Below are 23726 nucleotides of genomic sequence, written 5' to 3'. Positions count from 1 at the left end.
TTCGGAGGGCGCTGAAAGTCCCTATTGCCCAGCGACAGCCCCGAAACCTGAAGGATCTGGAGAAGGTCTGTATGGAGGAGTGGGCCAAAATCCCTGCTGCAGTGTGTGCACACCTGGTCAAGAACTACAGGAAACGTATGATCTCTTTAATTGCAAACAAAGGTTTCTGTACCAAATATTAAGTTCTGCTTTTCTGATGTATCAAATACATATGTCATGCAATAAAATGCAAATTAATTATTTAAAAATCATACAATGTGATTTTCTGGATTTTTGTTTTAGATTCCGTCTCTCACAGTTGAAGTGTGCCTATGATAACAGACCATTACATGCTTTGTAAGTAGGAAAACCTGCAAAATCGGCAGTGTATCAAATACTTGTTCCCCCCACTGTACACACACACACAAATGCCACAGCAGTAACAGAAATTGATTGATTTAGTTACTTAGTCATTTGATTAAAAAGGGTATTAGAATGAGTCCCTCACCATTTGACGTTGGCTCCTTCCTCTGACACCTCACACTCAAACTCCACCTTCTCTCCCACCACTACATGCACATCGTCCAGCAGCTTGGTGATGGTGACCGGGGGCTCTGTGGATAGACACAGACGTCAACACAACTCATGCACCTCATACAAACACCATGGGGAAGTTACACATACACAACCACACTTACAGGAAAATTCACCAACAAAGACTTGATCACTCAACACCAAAGTAAGCAGAAGAATAAAAAGGAAGAAGTAGAAGAATGATGAAGCTGAAGATTTCATGGCACAGCACTGTATACTGTGCTAACACAAAGACACGAACACCTAACATGTACCAGTCCACACCAGGATTCGATACCATGTTTCACAACAACACAATGTCCTCCATAGTCTCTGTTAATACTGCTATAGAAACAGAGAACTGAGCTGTTGTGGTACGGGGGAGACAGTACCTCAGGTCTCCGGGAAGGTGACATCAACATCACTGTGTCAATGCGTGATGCTAAGCTAGCATCCGTTAGCCGCCGTCATCTACATCCACCTCCCTCTGACCTCCTCCTTTTCCGCAGCAACCTCAGCAGATGATAGACATCAACTCTGGGATCTAAGTCACGGCACCACTGAACCCGTCCGTCGCGGGCTCCCATACAGTACCATGCTCACAACAACAACACAACAACGTACTCAGAAGTTTCCAAAAGTGCTATACCGCAAAAACCCTGGATTTTTTTTTGGGGGGGGGGGGGCAGTACTTCAGTTCTCCAGGAGGAGAATGAACTGTGTGATCGATGCTCAGCTAGCTTCCACTAGCTTCCATCCGCTAAACACACGTACACCTTCTCTCACGTTAGACACATCAACACGTACGGCATTGATATAAACACTGACAGAAGCAATAGGGACGTCTAAATACACACAACAACATTCTGTGGTTGTTGCACTGGAATGGCGTCTGTGTGGGGAAACTTACCCGTTGCTGTACGGTCGGATAAATGCAAAAACAGCATGAAATGAATGGGCACAGAGAGAGAGCAAAGCGCATGATGGTTGAGGAGCAAATGCATCTTTGCCCCTCTACCCAAAATCAACGAGACACACAGAACACGCATAAGACACGCTACAAACTGGACAACAAATACAGGACAACAACGTTGTGCAAACTTACTGTTCATAGACATTAATACACACATACATATAAACATTGAGACATGTACTGCATACACAGTAAATGTTGACAGACCCTACACACTCAAAGACACTGAACTAAGCAGAGAACAACTCCCTCCCCTCAAACACCCTATGTAAAGATGCTGAGTGTTTACCTTTGACAAAGACTTCAGTGAAGCTCTTCTCCTCTCCCACAACACACTCATAGGCTGCATCGTCAGACAGGTTGCACTTGTTGATGGTGAGTGTCCGTTTGTTGCCCACGCACTCAAACACATACCTGGCATGACAGACAGACAGGGGCAGAGAGAGACACTGGCAGAAAACAGTGAGGACAGACAGACACTAGTGACCGAGTGTTGCTCACTCAACTCATCGACAAATGAATGACTCACACGCTCATATAGTCAAATACACACACACACACGTCAGTCTCACTTGGCAGAGGGTTTGATCTCCACTCCGTTCTTCAGCCATTTGACCTGAACGTTGGGGTCATGGAGCTCAACATGCATCTGGGTCCTCTTGCCCTTGTCCACAGAGTAACATTGCTCTAGCTTCTTCAGGAAGGCTGAGGGAGGGAAAGAACCACTTATGTCTCCAGCTTTTACACACCAGACACAACAACCAGAATAACCCAAGCAACACTACACCAGACTACCTCCCTTTCAGAGCCCCTCAGGCATTCACTATAATAAAGCATTCCCTGTACCAAACACTCTCAAGTAGAAATGCCCACAGCTTGCCTACTTCCTCCTCCAGTATCCCCCCCCTTTCTCTCCCCTCACCGTCACTCTTCTTGGGTTCCACCTTCTTCATCTTCTTCAGTCTCTTGAGCAGGCCCCTGAGGTCTGTGATGCCGTAGTCAAAGGCAATCTTCTCATAGTCACATGGCTTAGCATCCTTCAGGATCTCCCACACATCCACTTCCTCTTTGGGCTCGTCCCTCGCCTTTTTTTCCCTGAAAGAGAGGGGGAGAGGAGATTGATTGTGATTGTGTGTGTGAGAGTATGTGTGATTGCTCATAATGGAGTTAACTCCACTCCTACCTTTTTTTGAGGAGGGCACTGAAGTCCAGGTCACCTGCATCCTCTCCTGCATCTCCCCTGGGGACAAGAAAGGTTACGAGTGGGAGAATTAGGTTTCCTACAGTGTTAGGTCAGGTTAGAGGAGTCGGTCATTTCAAACATAACATACAGTATACAGTACATACAAATATACTTGTTGTCTATTAAGGTTTCACATAAGATCAATCAACAATGAATAGCTGTGCTATTTCAATGCTATAGTAGTGAATCATTGTTTATTTACAAAAAATATGGAAGTGAACGAATGGTACTGGACATACAGTAGATGGTACTACACTGCACTCTGCTAAGACGAACACACACACACAAACATCCACACCCAAATTCACTTTCCCTGACGTAAAGACACCAACGATACAGTATTGAAATAAAAGTTATAACAACAGGGCCGGAATTCCCAAATACACACAAATATACAGACAGTACACTGTGGTTGCACAGTATCGCACAGTGTCTGTAGCCATGTCTTACCCTTTTTTGGCGCCTTTTATGCCTCTGATAACACAAAACAGGATGGTAATGAGTGAGCATATAGAGCATTGTGGGAATCAATACGGTGCATACTGACACTTTGCCCGCCTAAATTCAATGGGACATAAAAAAACAGCATACTAGTGTTCACACACACACCCCCACACACACACACACACACACACACACACATTTGAACATTCAGTATTGACCTCTATTTGTTACTGTATGTAACCCAAACACAGATACACTGTACATGTACAAGGCTGTACATTGACATATATATACAAGGTAAATACTGTGTAAATGTACACGCACAGGTACTGCTGATACACACCCACACAGAGCTTTTCTTACACTCACATAAAGATCCACACATATGACACCTCATGATTGCATCTCTAATGTATGTAATCCATGGGAAATATACACTAGTTCCACTTGAGGCCTTGTCAATGGGCCAGACGTACAGTACCAGAAATAGCCTCACATGACAAAGAACACATGAGGGGAAGCACAGGCTATTTCACATCTGAACACACACAGTGGACAGATGAAGAATTACAAAGGTGGGAATATGGAAGCACACGGAAGGGAATCCCAAATAATATATTCAGAACACACACAATGGATTCAGGTTCTGGAAGAAGCTTAGGACAAGGCTGCCTTATAACAGAGAGGCAGCAAGGCCAGACACAGAATCGCTGAGGAGGTAGATGGGGGTACACACGGATGAATCGCAATGACTGGATTCTCCATACTTACTGACAGTGGGAGTTGGAACGCAAAGACCGCCACATACTGTGGCAAGGTCAACACTAACCCATCCAGCAACCTTTGGGGTGTTGAAGGTTTTTTGGCATCTTGGGTTTTCACAATTTAATTCAGGCTTGTAACATCTATTTTTTCATATCTTTTCATTCTCTTTTTCTTTTCTTCATACCAAAATTCACAAAATAAACACAAAAAGACAATCTGAAATGGTCCTTTGCACGTTGTGCCTCCTGTCTTACCCTTGCTTTTTTGTATTTTTGTCTGATCAGGAGAGGAAATCATATTTAAAACAGTAACTAGAGTGAACTGACTGGCGGCAGCACTATGCCAACAAACACAGAGGGATTTTCTACAGCTTCACAGCGAGAGACAGAGCTGCTGCACACATATTGAAACACAAGTCTTTGGAGAGAGGGAAGAGAAGACACGAATACAGACATACAGGGATATACATAGTGAACAGACACAGAAATAGAAACATATGGACAAAATGTACAACTTAAACATAAAAACACACAAACATAGTCACAGAGACACACCAGTAAGTCATAGAAACACACCAGTAAGTCACAGAGACACATCAGTAAGTCACAGAGACACACCAGTAAGTCACAGAGACACACCAGTAAGTCACAGAGACACACCAGTAAGTCAGAGACACACCAGTAAGTCACAGAGACACATTAGTAAGTCACAGAGAGACATTAGTAAGTCACAGAGACACACCAGTATGTCACAGAGACACACCAGTAAGTCAGAGGCACACCAGTAAGTCACAGAGACACACCAGCAAGTCACAGAGACACACCAGTAAGTCAGAGACACATTAGTAAGTCACAGAGACACACCATTAAGTCACAGAGACACACCAGTAAGTCACAGATACACACCATTAAGTCACAGATACACATTAGTAAGTCACAGAGAGACATTAGTAAGTAACAGACACACCAGTAAGTCACAGAGACACATTAGTAAGTCACAGAGGCACACCAGTAAGTCACAGAGACACATTAGTAAGTCACAGAGAGACATTAGTAAGTCACAGACACACCAGTAAGTCACAGAGACACATTAGTAAGTCACAAAGACACATTAGTAAGTCACAGAGACACACCAGTAAGTCACAGAGACACATTAGTAAGGCACAGAGGCACACCAGTAAGTCACAGAGACACATTAGTAAGTCACAGAGACACATTAGTAAGTCACAGACACACCAGTAAGTCACAGAGACACAAATAGACATGAATGCACAGATAAAGACATAGAAAAGGCAGATGTATAGTACAATGACAGACATACAGTGAAGCCAAAACGCACACAGACAACGTGACTGACACAGATATACCAAAGACACCTACAAACACAGATATGTGAGCCAGAAAGACAGTCAGGGGAAGATATACTCACAGTGGGACAGATGCCCGGAGGCAAAGATAGAGAGAATAACCAACATATGTGAGGTGGGAGAGAAAGACAGAGGATATGTTGAATGGAACCACCCTGACAGTCACACTCACGATCGCTTGAAGGAATCCAGGATGTTGGCGGGCTGCTCCTCTTGTACGGCTGAAACATGACAGAGGGAGGGAACTGTGAGAGGAACACTGGACTAACTGACAGACAGTTGAAAAATCAGGATGAATAATGGACTGAGTACTGACACTGAAACACATATACAGTGCCTTGCGAAAGTATTCGGCCCCCCTTGAACTTTGCGACCTTTTGCCACATTTCAGGCTTCAAACATAAAGATATAAAACTGTATTTTTGTGTGAAGAATCAACAACAAGTGGGACACAATCATGAAGTGGAACGACATTTATTGGATATTTCAAACTTTTTTAACAAATCAAAAACTGAAAAATTGGGCGTGTAAAATTATTCAGCCCCCTTAAGTTAATACTTTGTAGCGCCACCTTTTGCTGCGATTACAGCTGTAAGTCGCTTGGGGTATGTCTCTATCAGTTTTGCACATCGAGAGACTGACATTTTTTCCCATTCCTCCTTGCAAAACAGCTCGAGCTCAGTGAGGTTGGATGGAGAGCATTTGTGAACATCAGTTTTCAGTTCTTTCCACAGATTCTCGATTGGATTCAGGTCTGGACTTTGACTTGGCCATTCTAACACCTGGATATGTTTATTTTTGAACCATTCCATTGTAGATTTTGCTTTATGTTTTGGATCATTGTCTTGTTGGAAGACAAATCTCCGTCCCAGTCTCAGGTCTTTTGCAGACCATCAGGTTTTCTTCCAGAATGGTCCTGTATTTGGCTCCATCCATCTTCCCATCAATTTTAACCATCTTCCCTGTCCCTGCTGAAGAAAAGCAGGCCCAAACCATGATGCTGCCACCACCATGTTTGACAGTGGGGATGGTGTGTTCAGGGTGATGAGCTGTGTTGCTTTTACGCCAAACATAACGTTTTGCATTGTTGCCAAAAAGTTCAATTTTTGTTTCATCTGACCAGAGCACCTTCTTCCACATGTTTGGTGTGTCTCCCAGGTGGCTTGTGGCAAACTTTAAACGACACTTTTTATGGATATCTTTAAGAAATGGCTTTCTTCTTGCCACTCTTCCATAAAGGCCAGATTTGTGCAATATACGACTGATTGTTGTCCTATGGACAGAGTCTCCCACCTCAGCTGTAGATCTCTGCAGTTCATCCAGAGTGACCATGGGCCTCTTGGCTGCATCTCTGATCAGTCTTCTCCTTGTATGAGCTGAAAGTTTAGAGGGACGGCCAGGTCTTGGTAGATTTGCAGTGGTCTGATACTCCTTCCATTTCAATATTATCGCTTGCACAGTCCTCCTTGGGATGTTTAAAGCTTGGGAAATATTTTTGTATCCAAATCCGGCTTTAAACTTCTTCAAAACAGTATCTCGGACCTGCCTGGTGTGTTCCTTGTTCTTCATGATGCTCTCTGCACTTTTAACGGACCTCTGAGACTATCACAGTGCATGTGCATTTATACGGAGACTTGATTACACACAGGTGGATTGTATTTATCATCATTAGTCATTTAGGTCAACATTGGATCATTCAGAGATCCTCACTGAACTTCTGGAGAGAGTTTGCTGCACTGAAAGTAAAGGGGCTGAATAATTTTGCACGCCCAATTTTTCAGTTTTTGATTTCGCAAGGCACTGTACACTACCTGCTTTGATACATTCTGTATCAAATATTGAATGACTTACTGACAAACTCACTGACCACAGGTTAAGTGACAGATACATGACTAAATGGCTGACGATGATGGCCTGGGAGGGACCCACCTTCCACTGTTACTTCAAATGTACAGCTGTCACACTTGTCTTTGGAGGTGACCTCACAACGGTAGCCACCTGCGTCTCCTTCCACTACTTTGATGATGCTCATCTCATATGTGTAGACCTGGTTGAGATGGCGAGAGAGGAAGACATACACTCTTAAAATATATACATGCACACACAGTACACACACACACACACACACAGTACACACACACAGTACACACACACACACACACACACACACACACACACACACACACACACACACACACACACACACACACACACACACACACACACACACACACAAAAGAGTAACACAGATGTACAGTAGACTTTCACTTGTGCAGGTTTGAGAGAATGTGAAAACAGTGACACACACACACACCTTGGAGTTCCTGTCATAGGCCTCTTTAAACTGCACGTGCTTGCCAGCCTTGCTGCCCAGGTCCAGCCACTTCCCTTTCAGCCATTTCATGTTGGGCTTCCTCAGCAGGTCAGATGAGTCCACTTTAGCCACAAAGGTGACGTTCTTCCCTGCCACCCACAATTTACATCAGCAATCAGAAATTCTGACCTCTGGATAATGGTGTTTTTACGGTTGTTATCCATGATCCGTATGTGAGTGTCAATCCAAACTTCAGAGTGCTACAGTATGTCAGAGAGGGGCAAGAGGGCAGGGGTCTCACCTTTGATTACTGTAGTGCTCTCTGGCCTCTCTACAAATAGTCCGGTCAGCTCGGACTGCCCTCCTTGGACAGTCTCTAAAAGTAGGGAGAGGTCATAGAGGTCAGGGGTTAGAATAAGGTCATTGATGACTGCTCATCAGACATCATAGACACAACACCATCAGTGAACAGACAAGTAGAGGCAGAAAACCAAACATTAGACCAAAGCACCTAACCTTTGTTTATAAATGCCATTAATTTATGAATATTTTGTCTACTAGGCAGCAAGATCAAAGGTCAGAGGTAAAGCTTGTCTTTGTTCACCCTGTGACTTATTGAGACTTCTTACATCCACATTTAGCAACAGCTTTTCTCAAAGACAGAGAAAAGTGCTGTGGCATGTGTTTCCACTCCCTGAAATGTCTCCATTATTCTAATGGATGATCATGAGAAATCATGACAATGACATCAGTCTTGTATTTAACTGAGGGTCAGTATCCAAGCGTCTAGTCAACACCAGAAGAGGGCCTCTAACAGCAGTAAGGTAAGCCCACCTGGGAATGAACAAGGAACTAAAAACACATCTGAAGACGTGTTTATCCATCCCTTTCCACTAGTCTTCTCCCACTGTGACAAAAGTAAATATAGCTCTTTAATGTTGTGATATTATCAAAGCATGACTGCTCGCTCCTGTTCCTTTGCGTGCTCCCTCCTTTTCAAAAAAAGGATTGCATTGTTTTGTGTCAGCAGATAGACAAATACAAGCTTAAGTATTTGTTTGTCTTACCATCATCGGGCAATTCTGTATCAGGGAGAAAGAGAGAGAGAGAAACACAGCGAGGGAACACATTAGCTGCAGTATCTTTACTGTAATCTGAAGGATGAGCGTTTACTGAGCAGCTATGAAAACCTGACCTGCAGGTGCTCTCTCACACACACTTAATGTCTCTCTCTTCCCTCTCTAACTTGGATGAACATTTCCTTTCTTTTCAAAATGGAGGTAAAAACTAGACGGTTAATGAGTTATTTCCTCACTTGTCAAATTCAAACCAGTTGGTGACACTGTACTCATCATTACTATTATTATTATTATTATTGAGAATTTAGGGGAATTATTAGCGGTGCAAACGGAACACAATTGATTTGTTCTCTCACCTTCTGATTCTGACAAGAGCTCTATGGAAAAAGAGAGTTTATAAGCATAGAGAAGCAGGTAAAAAGCCATATCGATTGACCAATCGATTGGGTGAAAAGGTTGTCGAGAGAATGGAACAAGGGTCAAGAATCAAGTGAGGTCATGCACCTCCATAAACTCTGCTTTTATGGGCTCAGTTAATTTGATTGGAATCAAGTGACCCCTGTGCACAGATCCAGGCTCAGTTCTCTAGTGTGATTTAAATCATTTCAGTAAGAATGTGAATAGGTCAAGCTGATCCTGGACCAGCACCCAAGGGACACTTTTCCTTCAGCTCTTTACACCATTTCACTCTCACATTGGAAAGTCGCTGCGGTTTGAAACTGTGAGAGGTTGGGAGTGCAGCGATAAACACCTCAAATGGAACAGCAGAACCGGCATCCATCAAAACCATAACAATTCTTCAGTAAGATCATTTTGGAGGATAATGTGTATTATGGGAAATATTACTGTAGGTAAATATCACGTAATTGATTATTACTGTAACACTTCAGGAACAGATAATACCTTGATATTTCATATCAACATCTTTTGCAATACAGTGATTAATGATAAGGGATATGGTATTGTGCAGGAACAGTATTTGAACTAACGCAACAAAACAGCAAAACGTATCATCAACTTATCCTTCTATTAAACCATTACCTTAGTAAGTGCACACATACACACTGGTCACGATATATACTCAGAGTAAATATATACAGTATATATCATTTTGTAATTTGTAATTTAGATTACGTTTTCACTCTGCATCAATTTCGAGTCAAGGTCATTTGATGTTTAATACAATTCCTTCACTTGGATGCTTTGGCGAAACCATGATACTGTATCATGTCATGTCTAATCTCAACAGATGTTTTTTGCCAAAAACATGAATATCATATTAAGCACTAAAAATCATCTTAAGTCTATTCATAAGCAATAGAAAAATTATGATTTTATGCCATTTTGCCAATATGATCTTTATGTTTTTGGGAAACTCACCGCTGATCTCTAGTAATTAGTATCAGTCGGCGCTGATATCACAACAACTATCTGTCAGACTGATTCTCTGGGTCTAACTCCTCAACAGATGATTCCTAAAGATCTCTACATAAATTATACAGTATCCATAAACCCATCAAATAGGCCTGCAGGATCTTTTCCATTACTGACGGCCATCGCCAGAGCAATCCCAGGATTCAGTAGTCTCCGTTTGTCAGTCCACCGTGACGGACGCTCAGGTCACCGTCACACCGTGCCGTGACTGAGACTGACAGACATGCACGTTAACCAGGTGATTGACAGGAAGCAGGGAAGCATACAAACACAAACACAGAGGGGGAGTTGTGTATTGTTTCCTTTCCTTACCATCTCTGCACTCACTTCCCTCTGAATGAAAAGAAACAATTGGTACATAGACATTAGTACTGCGGACAGCGAAGGGTTAAACAACAACCAAATATACTGTCCCTGTGACTGGAGAAAAAAGTTGTGGATATATGAATATACGAAATACTAGATCATAAAAACAAGACATACAAACATACATAGGCTTACCCATGATAACACTGGCATACATGCTGGTTTATACAAATACACACAAACGCAGAATGCATTGATACATTTGTGCATTCATACAGTCACTGCACTACAATCCTTTTTGTTACAGTACCCTTCCTTGTCTCAGGGTGCTTCACCTCTAATAAAAGAAAGTAAAAGGTTTTATGGTTAAGTATGAGGAGAATGCTAATATATACAGTACTCGTCAAAAGTTTCTTTATTTGTACTTTTTTTTATAAATTGCAGAATAATAGTGAAGACATCAAAACTATGAAATAGCACATATGGAATAATGTAGTAACCAAAAAAGTGATATATTCTATTTCAGATTCTTCAAAGTATCCCCCCTGTGCCTTGATGACAGCTTTTCACACTCTTGGTGTCACGCCCTGACCATAGAGAGCTGTTTATTCTCTATGTTGGTTGGGTCGAGGTGTGATTTAGGGTGGGTTATCTCGGGGAATTGTATTTCTATGGTGGCCTGATATAGTTCCCAATCAGAGGCAGCTGTTTATCGTTGTCTCTGATTGGGGATCATATTTAGGTGCTTTGTGGGATCTTGTATTAGATATAGTTGCCAGCGAGCATTATATTATTATTAGCGTCATGTTTTGTTTGTTCGTTTTGTTCTTTGAAGTTTTCATTTCCAAAATAAAGGATGGAAACATACCACGCTGCATCTTGGTATACTCCTTATGACGAACGTGACACTTGGCATTCTCTCAACCAGCTTCATGAGATATTCACCTGGAATGCATTTAAATGAACAGATGTGTCTTGTTAAAAGTTCATTTGTGGAATTTATTTCCTTCCTAATGTGTTTGAGCCAATCAGTTGTGTTGTGACAAGGTAAGGGTGGTATACAGAAGATAGCAAAGGGAAACGACAGTCATTATTTTAAGACATGAAGGTAAGTCAATGCAGAACACTTCAAGAACAGTAGCAAAAACCATCAAGCGCTATGATAAAATTGGCTCTCATGAGGACTGCCACAGGAAAGGAAGACCCAGAGTTACCTCTGCTGCAGAGGATAAGTTCATTAGTGTTAAATGCACCTCAGATTACAGCCCAAATAAATGCTTCACAGAATTCAAGTAACAGACACACCTCAACAAGAACTGTTCAGAGGAGACTGCGTGAATCAGGCCTTCATGGTCGAATTGCTGCAAAGAAACCACTACTAAAGAAGAACAATAATAAGAAAAAACTTGATTGGGCCAAAAATCACGAACAATGGACATTAGACTGGCGGAAATCTGTCCTTTAGTCTGATGAGACCAAATTTTAGATTTTTGGTTCCAACCGCCATGTCTTTGTGAGACGCAGAGTAGGTGAACAGATGATCTCCGCATGTGTTGTTCCCACCGTGAAGCATGGAGGAGGTGGTGTGATGGTGTGGGAGTGCTTTAATGGTGACAGTGTCTGTGATTTATTTAGAATTCAAGGTACACTTAACCAGCATGGCTACCACAGCATTCTGCAGTGATATGCCATCCCATCTGGTTTGCGCTTAGTGGGACTATCATTTGTTTTTCAACAGGGCAATGGCCCAAAACACACCTCCAGGCTGTGTAAGGGCTATTTAACCAAGAAGGAGAGTGATGGAGTGCTGCATCAGATGTCCTGGCCTCCACAATCACCCGACCTCAACCCAATTGAGATATTCTGGGATGAGTTGGACCACAGAGTGGAGGAAAAGCGGACAAATAGTGCTCAGCATATGTGGGAACTCCTTCCAGATTGTTGGAAAATCATTCCTCATGAGGCTGGTTGAGAAAATGCCAAGAGTGTGCAAGCTGTCATCAAGGCAAATAGTGGCTACCTTGAAGAATCTAAAATCTAAAATCCATCTATTTTGATTTGCTTAACACTATTTTGGTTACTACATGATTCCATATGTGTTATTTTATAGTTCTGATGTATTCACTATTATTCTACAATGTAGGAAAAATATAAATAAATCATGAGAAGGTGTGTCTAAACTTTCACTGGTACTATATATGCAGAAGCACACACTGAAATACCCACACCCACCCACCCAAAAGACACTTCTGCAAATATGTATACAAGATACAAACAAACAAGTAAAGGCTAATACACAGTGCATTCGAAACCTATTTAGAGCCCTTCACTTTTTCCATATTTTTTGACGTGAGAGCCTTATTGTAAAATGGATAAAATCATTTTTTTCAATGGAAACAGGATGCACCTGAGCTCAATACCGAGTCTCATACAAAGGGTCTTAATACTGATGTAAATAAGGAATTTCTGTTTTTTCTTTTAAAGAAATTTGCAACAATTTCTAAAAACCTGTTTTGCTTTGTCATTATGGGGTATTGTGTGTAGATTTTTATTTAATCAATTTTAGAACAATACTGTAACGTAACAAAATGGCGATCCTCCTGCATACTTGCATCAACTTTCTAATTGTGAGGCTGCACACGTCTGTATATTTTAGCTTCTCAACTATAGATGATCGCCATTTTGCCTAGCTTATTGTAGTTGCATACAGCGTAGGGTGTAAATTAAGGCTTAACACATTGACTGAAAAGCTCTTACCCTCTGTGGCTGGGCCTGTGTTAATGATGCAGGCTGGGCCTGTGTTAACGTTGCAGGCTGGGCCTGTGTTAATGTTGCAGGCTGGGCCTGTGTTAAGGTTGAAGGCTGGGCCTGTGTTAATATTACAGGCTGGGCCTGTGTTAATGTTGCAGGCTGGGCCTGTGTTAATGTTGCAGGCTGGGCCTGTGTTAATGTTGCAGGCTGGGCCTGTGTTAAGGTTGAAGGCTGGGCCTGTGTTAATGTTGCAGGCTGGGCCTGTGTTAAGGTTGCAGGCTGGGCCTGTGTTAATATTACAGGCTGGGCCTGTGTTAATGTTGCAGGCTGGGCCTGTGTTAATGTTGCAGGCTGGGCCTGTGTTAAGGTTGAAGGCTGGGCCTGTGTTAATGTTGCAGGCTGGGCCTGTGTTAAGGTTGCAGGCTGGGCCTGTGTTAATATTACAGGCTGGGCCTGTGTTAATGTTGCAGGCTGGGCCTCTGTTAATTAAAATATGATTTTAATGTTAGCATGATGCAACTTGTACACACAAACAGGGCCGGCTCCAGGCATAAGCGTCAAAAGCGGTCACTTACGTCCTCACACCTCGTGCACTCAAGGTTTAAAAAGGCTTCCAAAGTTTGTAATTTCCACTTTAAAACGTCAAACTTGATTTGCCTTAACGTAAAGTGTATCCCTACAAAATATATCCATGAATTATAATCAACATAATAATTCACATTTTCAGTTACTGCAGAATTATTTTACTGCTGTAGCAATCTGGCTCAAATTAAGATCCTACATGTACATATACACTCTCACATAAAGTACTCGTATACCCACAAGCAAATGCCTCCACCACCTCTCTGATGAACCGTAGATAACACACTGACTTCAACTTAATGCTGTGTGTGTTATACATTGAAGGACCATATTAAGCCAGAACAGCTCTTACCCTCTACAGCAGGTTCGCCTTCTGTCAGATTAACAAGGCTATCAGGGAGGACGACTGGACTTCATTGTTGAATAGAACTGACATGATGCACAGTGTACACATACAGCATTCTCACAATATATGCAAACTTACCGTGTACACACACAACAACCCATGTGCTCGTGCTGCATACACTAATTTATGTAATTCATTCAGCCACAAAAACTTTTCCCCTCTATAGCAGGCTGGGCCTCTGTTAATACACACAAATGGATTTCAGTAGGAGGTACTGGACTTAAGTCCATATTGGAGATAGCATTATGTACAGACAGTCACGCGCACATACACACGCTGACACACACACACACGCTCACACAGACATACAAAAACAGATACAAACATACAACACGGACAAAAACCTATACCTGCACACATCCACATGCAATACATCCACAGATGACACAACAGAATAGCTCTAACCCTCTTCAGCAGGCTGGGCCTCTGCCACTAAAACGAGAGGATTTCAGTGTGGAGTAAGTGTGTAATAAAGGTGGTATACTGCAGTAGCAGACACTCACACAAACTCACACACTGAGTACAAGGAAATACACATCCGAAACGTTTCCTGAACAATCCTATTGTTTGTTGAGCAAACTCACAATCCTATTGCAGCTGGTAGTTTTACAAATGTACGTTGATCCAACAGATTTTTTTTTTTTTTTTTACAGCGTACACACACATAAAATAAAAATAATAAACACACTCACACAGACCACACCACACACACCCCATACACACACGCACGCCCAGATATACACACGCACCCAGAAACACACACTCCAGTGCTTGCCAAAATAACCCACATAACAAACATCACCTCAACATTAACATAGGTAGTTCTTACCAACTGATTGGTGACCTGTTATCTCAGGTAATAAAAAACCCCAGTAAGAATCAGAAGAATCATGACAAATATATCATTTAAATGAATATAGTCTGCTTTGTCAGGCATAAACCAGTAGGATATTGTAATAGGCGTGAATATAAACGTGTGAAGCCTAAGTTAAGTGTAGTGGTGTTCTATCTGGTCAACACTGTCATGGTGCGTGGTGAGAATCATGCATGGCCACTCGGTCTCATCCCCACAGAAAGCTACTTCTGTGATTGGTCTTAGAGGCCTTACCATGATCCTCCGCTGGCTTCGCTGAGTGAGGGAAAACTGTTAACCGACATTACATTGGAATGATGAGGGGATGGTTATGCCCTACTGACTAACACAAACACACACAAAGGGACACAGGTTAAAACACACACACACACACACACACACACACCCTGTTCTCACCCACCCTTATCTGTAAATAAAAGAAAAAGAAAAAAGAGAAATTGAATCAGACATTGATTTTAGTATAGGCCTAACCATTCATCGAAGTATTTCATGTATACGTATTTGTCATTCATTTGTTATGAGTGGACTCACCAGCAGGTGCTGCTGCAACCTTATCTGTCTTGGCCGCTACAATTAAAGACAAACATATACAATAATGAATAACTAGAAAGCAAAGGTTAGATTCCAACCATATCATCTCGAAAACATCATGAACCATTAAACTTACAATATATATATATATTTTTTAATTAAGTTTTTATTTATTTTACCCCCTTTTTCTCCCCAATTTCGTGGCATCCAATTGTTAGTATTGTTGTCTCATCGCTACAACTCCGAGTACGGGCTCGGGAGAGACGAAGGTCGAAAGTCAAGCATCCTCCGATACACAACCCAACCGCACTGCTTCTTAACACAGCGCGCATCCAACCCAGAAGCCAGCCACACCAATGTGTCGGAGGAAACACTGTGTACCTGACAACCCGGTCGCGGCTGGTTACGACAGAGCCTGGGCGCAAACCCAGAGTCTCTGGTGGCACAGCTGGCGCTGCAGTACAGCGCCCCTAACCACTGCGCCACCCGGGAGGCCAATTTACAATATAGTTAAGATAATATAAAATAATCACCACTGTGAATTACCAATATTTGACTTCACACTGTGCAAACATGCATACATACAAACATTCACAACTTATTTGAATGCATGTGTATTATGTAGAAGTCTAGATATGCATAATCCACGCATGCACACAGCACTGTAGTGTAAATTCAGAATGTTGATACATTAATGCATTCCCATGTACATTGTACATACAATATTATACCGGTACGTAGACACATAACACATAAGTTCATACGATAAACAAATACATATTCTAATGTAACCACAGAGGAGTTGCACATTCACTCAACCTTGCTTTGTGCAGTTCTTACCAATTCCTTCCGGCTCTGCCTCTGGCAAAGAAAGAGTATTGGAATTGGAGTCAATGTAAGTACACTGTATATAGAAAAAGGTTGGCATTCACTGGGATAACTCATGTACTGGAGGCAGCTCTGCCGTGTAGTCACTAGCTGGCACAGCCACAAAATCATAAAATAATTAACCCTAACATTAACCACACTGCTAACCTTACGCCTAACCCTAACCTTAAATGTATTTTTACAATATATAGCTAATTTTGACTTTGCAGCTGGCCCATCTAGTGGATATCACTCAATTATGCCTCCAGGACAAGATTCATCCCAAAAAACATCAACATGTTATAGAAACAGTTGCTACTGTGTATATGTTCTTGATAGAGATGGGAAGTTTTAAAGAGAAAATAATTTTTATTTTTATTTCACCAGATAGGCTAGTTGAGAACAAGTTCTCATTTACAACTCCGACCTGGCCAAGATAAAGCAAAACAGTGCGACACAAACAACAACACAGAGTTACACATGGAACAAACAAACATACAGTCAATAATACAATAGAAAAAGTCTATATACAGTGTGTGCAAATAAGGGAGGCAAGGCAATAAATAGGCCATAGTGGCGAAATAATTACAATATTGCAATTAAACACCGGAGTGATAGATGAGCAGAAGATGAGTGTGCAAGTAGAGACACTGGGGTGCAAAGGAGCAAAATAAATCAAATAAATAACAGTGTGGGGATGCGGTAGTTGGATGGGCTATTTAAAGATGGGCTTTGTACAGGTGCAGTGATCTGTGAGCTGCTCTGACAGCTGGTGCTTAAAGTTAGTAAGGGAGATATGAGTCTCCAGCTTCAGTGATTTTTGCAGTTCGTTCCAGTCATTGGCAGCAGAGAAATGGAAGGAAAGGCGGCCAAAGGAGGAATTGGCTTTGGGGGGTGACCAGTGAAATATACCTGCTGGAGCGCATGCTATGGGTGGGTGGTGCTATGGTGACCAGTGAGCTGAGATAAGGCGGGGCTTTACCTAGTAAAGACTTATAGATGACCTGGAGCCAGTGGGTTTGGCGATAAATATGAAGCGAGGGCCAGCCAACGAGAGCATACAGGTCGCAGTGGTGGGTAGTATATGGGCTTTGGTGACAAAATGGATGGCGCTGTGATAGACTGCATCCAATTTGCTGATTAGAGTGTTGGAGGCTATTTTGGAAATGACATCGCCAAAGTCAAGTATCGGTAGGATAGTCCGTTTCTGAAAAATATCAAAGAACGCAGCCTCAAGACTAAGATGCTTTTGATAGGGTTTAAGACCATCAAAGTACTGATATCTGAGATAAACAATACAAGGGTGCCTAATGAATGTAGAGATTAAGACTTACTTACTGAAAAACGAACTGAACCACACAGTAATGGTAATGATCTCTGTCTCAAACTCTGGCCGGACACATGGATCTGCCATCCAAAGCTATGATTTGTACAGACAGTGTCCTTGTTCAGAGCACCTGTTAAAGTGATAACATAAATAGTCTCAGTGCCTTGGGATTTGTAGTGAGCTAAATCCATTAAACTACCCAACCACAGAATGTAGAACATGAACCAAGTCTCCCGAACCATCTCCATCTGATCAATCACAACTGACTTTTCAGAACTATTGTCCCATAAGTATACCGAACTGCGATTCTGAGATTTCAGCCTTGGCCTTGACACTCTGGTTGTGCTGAATGACCCTGGCTGTGTTCTCAGTGTTGGCATACTGAGCAGCTGACACGTCTATTTTTGAAAAGGTTTATTTTTCAGGCAGCAATATGTTAGCGTTCTCAGCACATCTAGTTTTATTCCTGGCAACACCCACTGTCTTAGGTCTCAGGGGGTCTTTGACACGCAGGGCATTAAAAGCCTTCTTTAGCCCAGGTTCTGAGCCTTTTTTAGCAGGCCCAGTCCATAGATGGAGGGTAAGTGGGTCAGTGAAGTTCTGGTGCTCCATTCGCTGCTCAGTCCACTATTGTTGACTGGGATGGGTGTTATGCACCATTGAGCACATGGCATGAGACGGTAAGCCCCGATGACAAGGCCTTGTGTACTAAGCTGGCACAAAGCATTTGTTTAACCACCCATCATGACGTTGTTAAAGGACACAGGATGAGTGGCTGTTGTGAAGCACGGGAAAAATATGGAACATGTAGTGACTATCACTGCATGGTCTCCTCTGTGACAACAGTGTAGAAGTCAGCAATCAAAATGACAAATCCTGTCCCTATACTACAGTATGTTCCAGGACGGTGGTTACCAGTCAAATCCCCTGTTCAGATTCCCATGAAAATGTATGATAGCAGAAATTGATAGATGAGACCATCCCTAGATTCCGTTGCTAAATAAGATGCATTAGGATACTATAAAAACAGGCCGGAATTTGACAAGTGATTGTCTTTGGTTAGACCAACACGCAACCCCTTCTCTCCTTCAGGCCTTCAGCCCAGTTTGGCCAAGGCTTCTCTCTGGTTACGACCTGTCAGCACTCTCTCTATCACAGGCCAGCTCAGTGTCTGTCTGTCTATCTGCCGTACTCATACCAAAAGTTCTAAGTACAGAATGACAGACAGACAGAGAGAAAAGATGAGCGAGAGAAAATAAGAGAGTGAGAAATGAGAGAAAGTGAGAAGGAGCTAGAGGGAGAGGTAAATGAGATAGGCCATCAGGGGTCAGATACGGTGAGAAGTGTTCAGTTTGAGGGCTTGAGGGTCAGCTCCATCAGATTTGGTCATGGGAGAGATGGATACCATGGTGTATATTTAACAAATATCCTGTGAGATAGTTGATGAACCCGTGTTTGATTTCCTCAATTTCTCTACCCAAGCTTCCCCATCACTGTTAAGCCTTCCTTTAAATATATACTGAACAAAAATATAAATGCAAAATGTAAAGTGTTGGTCCCATGTTTCACGAGTTGGAATAAAAGATCCCAGAAATGTGTTCCATATGCACAAAAAGATTATATATCTCCAATTTTGTGCACAAATCAGCCAAGATGGTCCATCCACCTGACAGGTGTGGCATATCAAGAAGCTGATTAAATGGCATGATCATTACACAGGGGCACCTTGTGCTGGGGACAATAAAAAGCCCCTCTAAAATGTGCAGTTTTGTCACACAACACAATGCCACAGATCTCGCTTTGAGGGAGCATGCAATTGGCATGCTGACTGCAGGAATGTCCACCAGAGCCGTTGCTAGAGAATTGAATTTTAATGTCTCTACCATAAGCCGCAACCAACGTCATTGTAGAGAATTTGGCAGTACGTCCAACCAGCCTCACAACCGCAGACGTGTATGGCGTCGTGTGGGCGAGCAGTTTGCTGATGTCAATATTGTGAACAGAGTGCCCCATGGTGGTGGTGGGTTTCTGGTATGGGCAGGCATAAGCTATGGACAATGAACACAATTGTGTTTTATCGACGGCAATTTGAATGCACATAGATACCATGACGAGATCCTGAGGCCCATTGTCGTGTCATTAAAGTGGTGGAAAAAGTACCCAGTTGTCATACTTGAGTAAAAGTAAAGATACCTTAATAGAAAATGTAAAAAAAGTGAAAGTCACCGAATAAAATACTACTTGAGTAAAAGTCTGAAAGTATTTGGTTTTAAATATACTTAAGTGTCAAAAGTAAATGTAAATGCTAAAATATAAGCAAAAGTACACATAATTTCAAATTCCGTATATTAAGCAAACCAGATGGCGCCATTTTCTTGTTTTTATTTTATTTACGGATAGCCAGGGGTACACTCCAACACTCAGACATAATTTACAAACGAAGCATGTGTGTTTAGTGAGTCCGCCAGATCAGAGGCAGTAGGGATGACCAGGGATGTTCTCTTGACAATTGTGTGAATTGGAACCTTTTCCTGTCCTGCTAAGCATTCAAAATGTAACGAGTACTTCTGGGTGTTAGGGAGTAAAAAGTAAAAAGTAAATTATTTTCTTTAGGAATGTAGTGAAGTAAAAAGTATATGTTGTCAAAAATATAAATAGTAAAATAGGGTACAGATACCCCCAAAAACGACTTAAGTAGTACTTGAAAGTATTTTTACACCACTGTCATTCATCCGCCGCCATCACCTCATGTTTCAGCATGATAATGCACAGCCCCATGTCGTAATGATCTGTACACAATTCCTGAAAGCTGAAAATGTCCCAGTTCTTCCATGGCCTGTATACTCACCAGACATGTCACCCATTGAGCATGAGTTTGGGACACTCTGGATTGACGTGTATGACAGCGTGTTCCAGTTCCTGCCAATATCCAGCAACTTTTCACAGCCATTGAAGAGGAGTGGGACAACATTCCACAGGCCAAAATCAACAGCCTGATCAACTCTATGCGAAGGAAATGTGTCACGCTGCATGAGGCAAATGGTGGTCACACCAGATACTGACTGGTTTTCTGATCCATGCCCCTACCTTTTTTTAAGGTAGCTGTGACCAACAGATGCATATCTGTATTCCCAGTCATGTGAAATCCATAGGTTAGGGCCAAATTAATTTATTTCAACTGACTTATTTCCTTATATGAACTTTAACTCAGTAACATCTTTGAAATATTGTTGCCTGTTGCGTTAATATTTTTGTTCAGTATGTATTCATGCCTCAGCCTCACTGCTCTGAAAAGTGGTGCTTCATCTTTTTGGGAAAAATCCATCATATTATCATCATCATTTGAGGTTTACAGATTCAAATCAGGGACAAATCACAATGCAAGTTCTTTACCATTCAATAAGAAATGGAAATGCATGTGGGGGGGGGGGGGGGGTTAAGGATATGGATTAAGGATATCATATTATTTCTCAAAATATACAGAATCTTTCAACATTCGTACCAGGTAGCCTGAGTATTTATTTTATATATATATATATATATATATATATATATATATATATATATATATATATATATATATATATATATATATATACAGTGGGGCAAAAAAGTATTTAGTCATCCACCAATTGTGCAAGTTCTCCCACTTAAAAAGATGAAAGAGGCCTGTAATTTCCATCATAGGTACACTTCAACTATGAAAGACAAAATGAGAAAATCACATTGTAGGATTTTTAATGAATTTATTTGCAAATTATGGCGGAAAATAAGTATTTGGTCACCTACAAACAAGCAAGATTTCTGGCTCTCACAGACCTGTAACTTCTTCTTTAAGAGGCTGCTCTGTCCTCCACTCGTTACCTATATTAATGGCACCTGTTTGAACTTATCAGTATAAAGACACCTGTCCACAACCTCAAACAGTCACACTCCAAACTTCACTATGGCCAACAAAATTGTAGACCTGCACCAGGTTGGGAAGACTGAATCTGCAATAGGTAAGCAGCTTGGTTTGAAGAAATCAACTGTGGGAGCAATTATTAGAAAATGGAAGACATACAAGACCACTGATAATCTCCCTCGATCTGGGGCTCCACGCAAGATCTCACCCTGTAGGGTCAAAATGATCACAAGAACGGTGAGCAAAAATCCCAGAACCACACGGGGGGACCTAGTGAATGACCTGCAGAGAGCTGGGACCAAAGTAACAAAGCCTACCATCAGTAACACACTACGCCGCCAGGGACTCAAATCCTACAGTGCCAGACGTGTCCCCCTGCTTAAGCCAGTACATGTCCAGGCCCGTCTGAAGTTTGCTAGAGAGCATTTGGATGATCCAGAAGAAGATTGGGAGAATGTCATATGGTCAGATGAAACCAAAATAGAACTTTTGGTAAAAACTCAACTCGTTGTGTTTGGAGGACAAAGAGTGCTGAGTTGCATCCAAAGAACACCACACCTACTCTGAAGCATGGGGGTGGAAACATCATGCTTTGGGGCTGTTTTTCTGCAAAGGAACCAGGACGACTGATCCGTGTAAAGGAAAGAATGAATGGGGCCATGTATCGTGAGATTTTGAGTGAAAACCTCCTTCCATCAGCAAGGGCATTGAAGATGAAACGTGGCTGGGTCTTTCAGCATGACAATGATCCCAAACACACCGCCCGGGCAACGAAGGAGTGGCTTCGTAAGAAGCATTTCAAGGTCCTGGAGTGGCCTAGCCAGTCTCCAGATCTCAACCCCATAGAAAATCTTTGGAGGGAGTTAAAAGTCCATGTTGCCCAGCAACAGCCCCAAAACATCACTGCTCTAGAGGAGATCTGCATGGACGAATGGGCCAAAATACCAGCAACAGTGTGTGAAAACCTTGTGAAGACTTACAGAAAACGTTTGACCTCTGTCATTGCCAACAAAGGGTATATAACAAAGTATTGAGATAAACTTTTTTATTGACCAAATACTTATTTTCCACCATAATTTGCAAATAAATTCATAAAAAATCCTACAATGTGATTTTCTGGATTTTTTTTCTCATTTTGTCTGTCATAGTTGAAGTGTACCTATGCTGAAAATTACAGGCCTCTCTCATATTTTTAAGTGGGAGAACTTGCACAATTGGTGGCTGACTAAATACTTTTTTGCCCCACTGTATATATATATATATATATATATACACACATATATACATATATATATATATATATATATATATATATATATACACACATATATACATATATATATATATATATATATATATATATACACATATATATATATATATATATATATATATATATATTCTCTCAGCTCTCTCCCCCTCTACTTCCCCCTCTCTCTCGCTCTCTCTCTCTTTTTGAAGGGTAACCTCTGTGGAATGTTCTTAATCTCTCTTGACATTTCCCCCTCTTCCTTCTCTCTGTGTGCTTCTCCTCCCTCAGATACAGTAGTAGTATGCTATAGACAGTCTACTGCCACATGTGGCCTCTTTTTATACATCACTTTCAAAGGCTTAATCTTTGAAGTGTTCGCTAATTTCATCACTGACCCAGGTCACAATGTATATACATTAGCAAGAGTTGTCTTAAAGAGTTGAATCTGTGATATCTTGAAAAGAACATATGTTTGTTTTATACTACCATTAGAGTTATATATTTTAGCCTTACGGTAATTCATCTACAGTATGCTTGGTGAGGATTCCTTTTCCTAAGCCAATGTTAGAGAGCTTCTGAAATACCTGCCTATAGGCTCTTTAATGTAGGGGCTGACGCTGGAGTAGAGAAGCAGGGGAGTTGAACATTTAATGAGGAACAGACATGGAACAAGGCAGGAACAGCGTCAGCACACGGGGGGGGGGGGGGGGGGGGGGGGGGGGGGGGGGGCACACAATGACATACAAACATTAATCC

The 23726-nt window shown here is 41.7% G+C and overlaps 1 protein-coding gene across 17 annotated transcripts in view; it reads right to left on the bottom strand.

The window, feature by feature from the left end:
• Positions 1–23726, bottom strand: part of LOC110486653 (myosin-binding protein C, fast-type) — a 48014-nt gene that overhangs the window by 15500 nt on the left and 8788 nt on the right. The window contains exons 1-16 of one of the 17 annotated variants that reach the window (XM_036941373.1): positions 17826–17927; positions 16461–16481; positions 15621–15656; positions 15490–15495; positions 10483–10503; positions 9093–9113; positions 8725–8739; positions 7959–8033; positions 7658–7806; positions 7273–7390; positions 5516–5564; positions 2709–2765; positions 2448–2620; positions 2098–2230; positions 1815–1939; positions 488–593 (exon numbers count right to left, since the gene is read on the bottom strand). In XM_036941373.1, coding sequence (XP_036797268.1) covers positions 488–593; positions 1815–1939; positions 2098–2230; positions 2448–2620; positions 2709–2765; positions 5516–5564; positions 7273–7390; positions 7658–7806; positions 7959–8033; positions 8725–8739; positions 9093–9113; positions 10483–10503; positions 15490–15495; positions 15621–15656; positions 16461–16481; positions 17826–17901 — 1181 coding nt within the window. In that variant the 5' untranslated portion in view covers positions 17902–17927. Of the gene's footprint in view, positions 1–487; positions 594–1814; positions 1940–2097; positions 2231–2447; positions 2621–2708; positions 2766–5515; positions 5565–7272; positions 7391–7657; positions 7807–7958; positions 8034–8724; positions 8740–9092; positions 9114–10482; positions 10504–15489; positions 15496–15620; positions 15657–16460; positions 16482–17825; positions 17928–23726 lie in introns of those variants that run through there. The other 16 variants (XM_036941356.1, XM_036941359.1, XM_036941357.1 and 13 more) reach the window with 16 other exon arrangements.

Source organism: Oncorhynchus mykiss, chromosome 13, assembly GCF_013265735.2.
Source record: "Oncorhynchus mykiss isolate Arlee chromosome 13, USDA_OmykA_1.1, whole genome shotgun sequence".
NCBI lineage: Eukaryota > Metazoa > Chordata > Actinopteri > Salmoniformes > Salmonidae > Oncorhynchus > Oncorhynchus mykiss.
The sequence above is the reverse complement of the archived record's forward strand: the minus strand, read 5'-3'. Positions and strand labels throughout refer to the sequence as shown.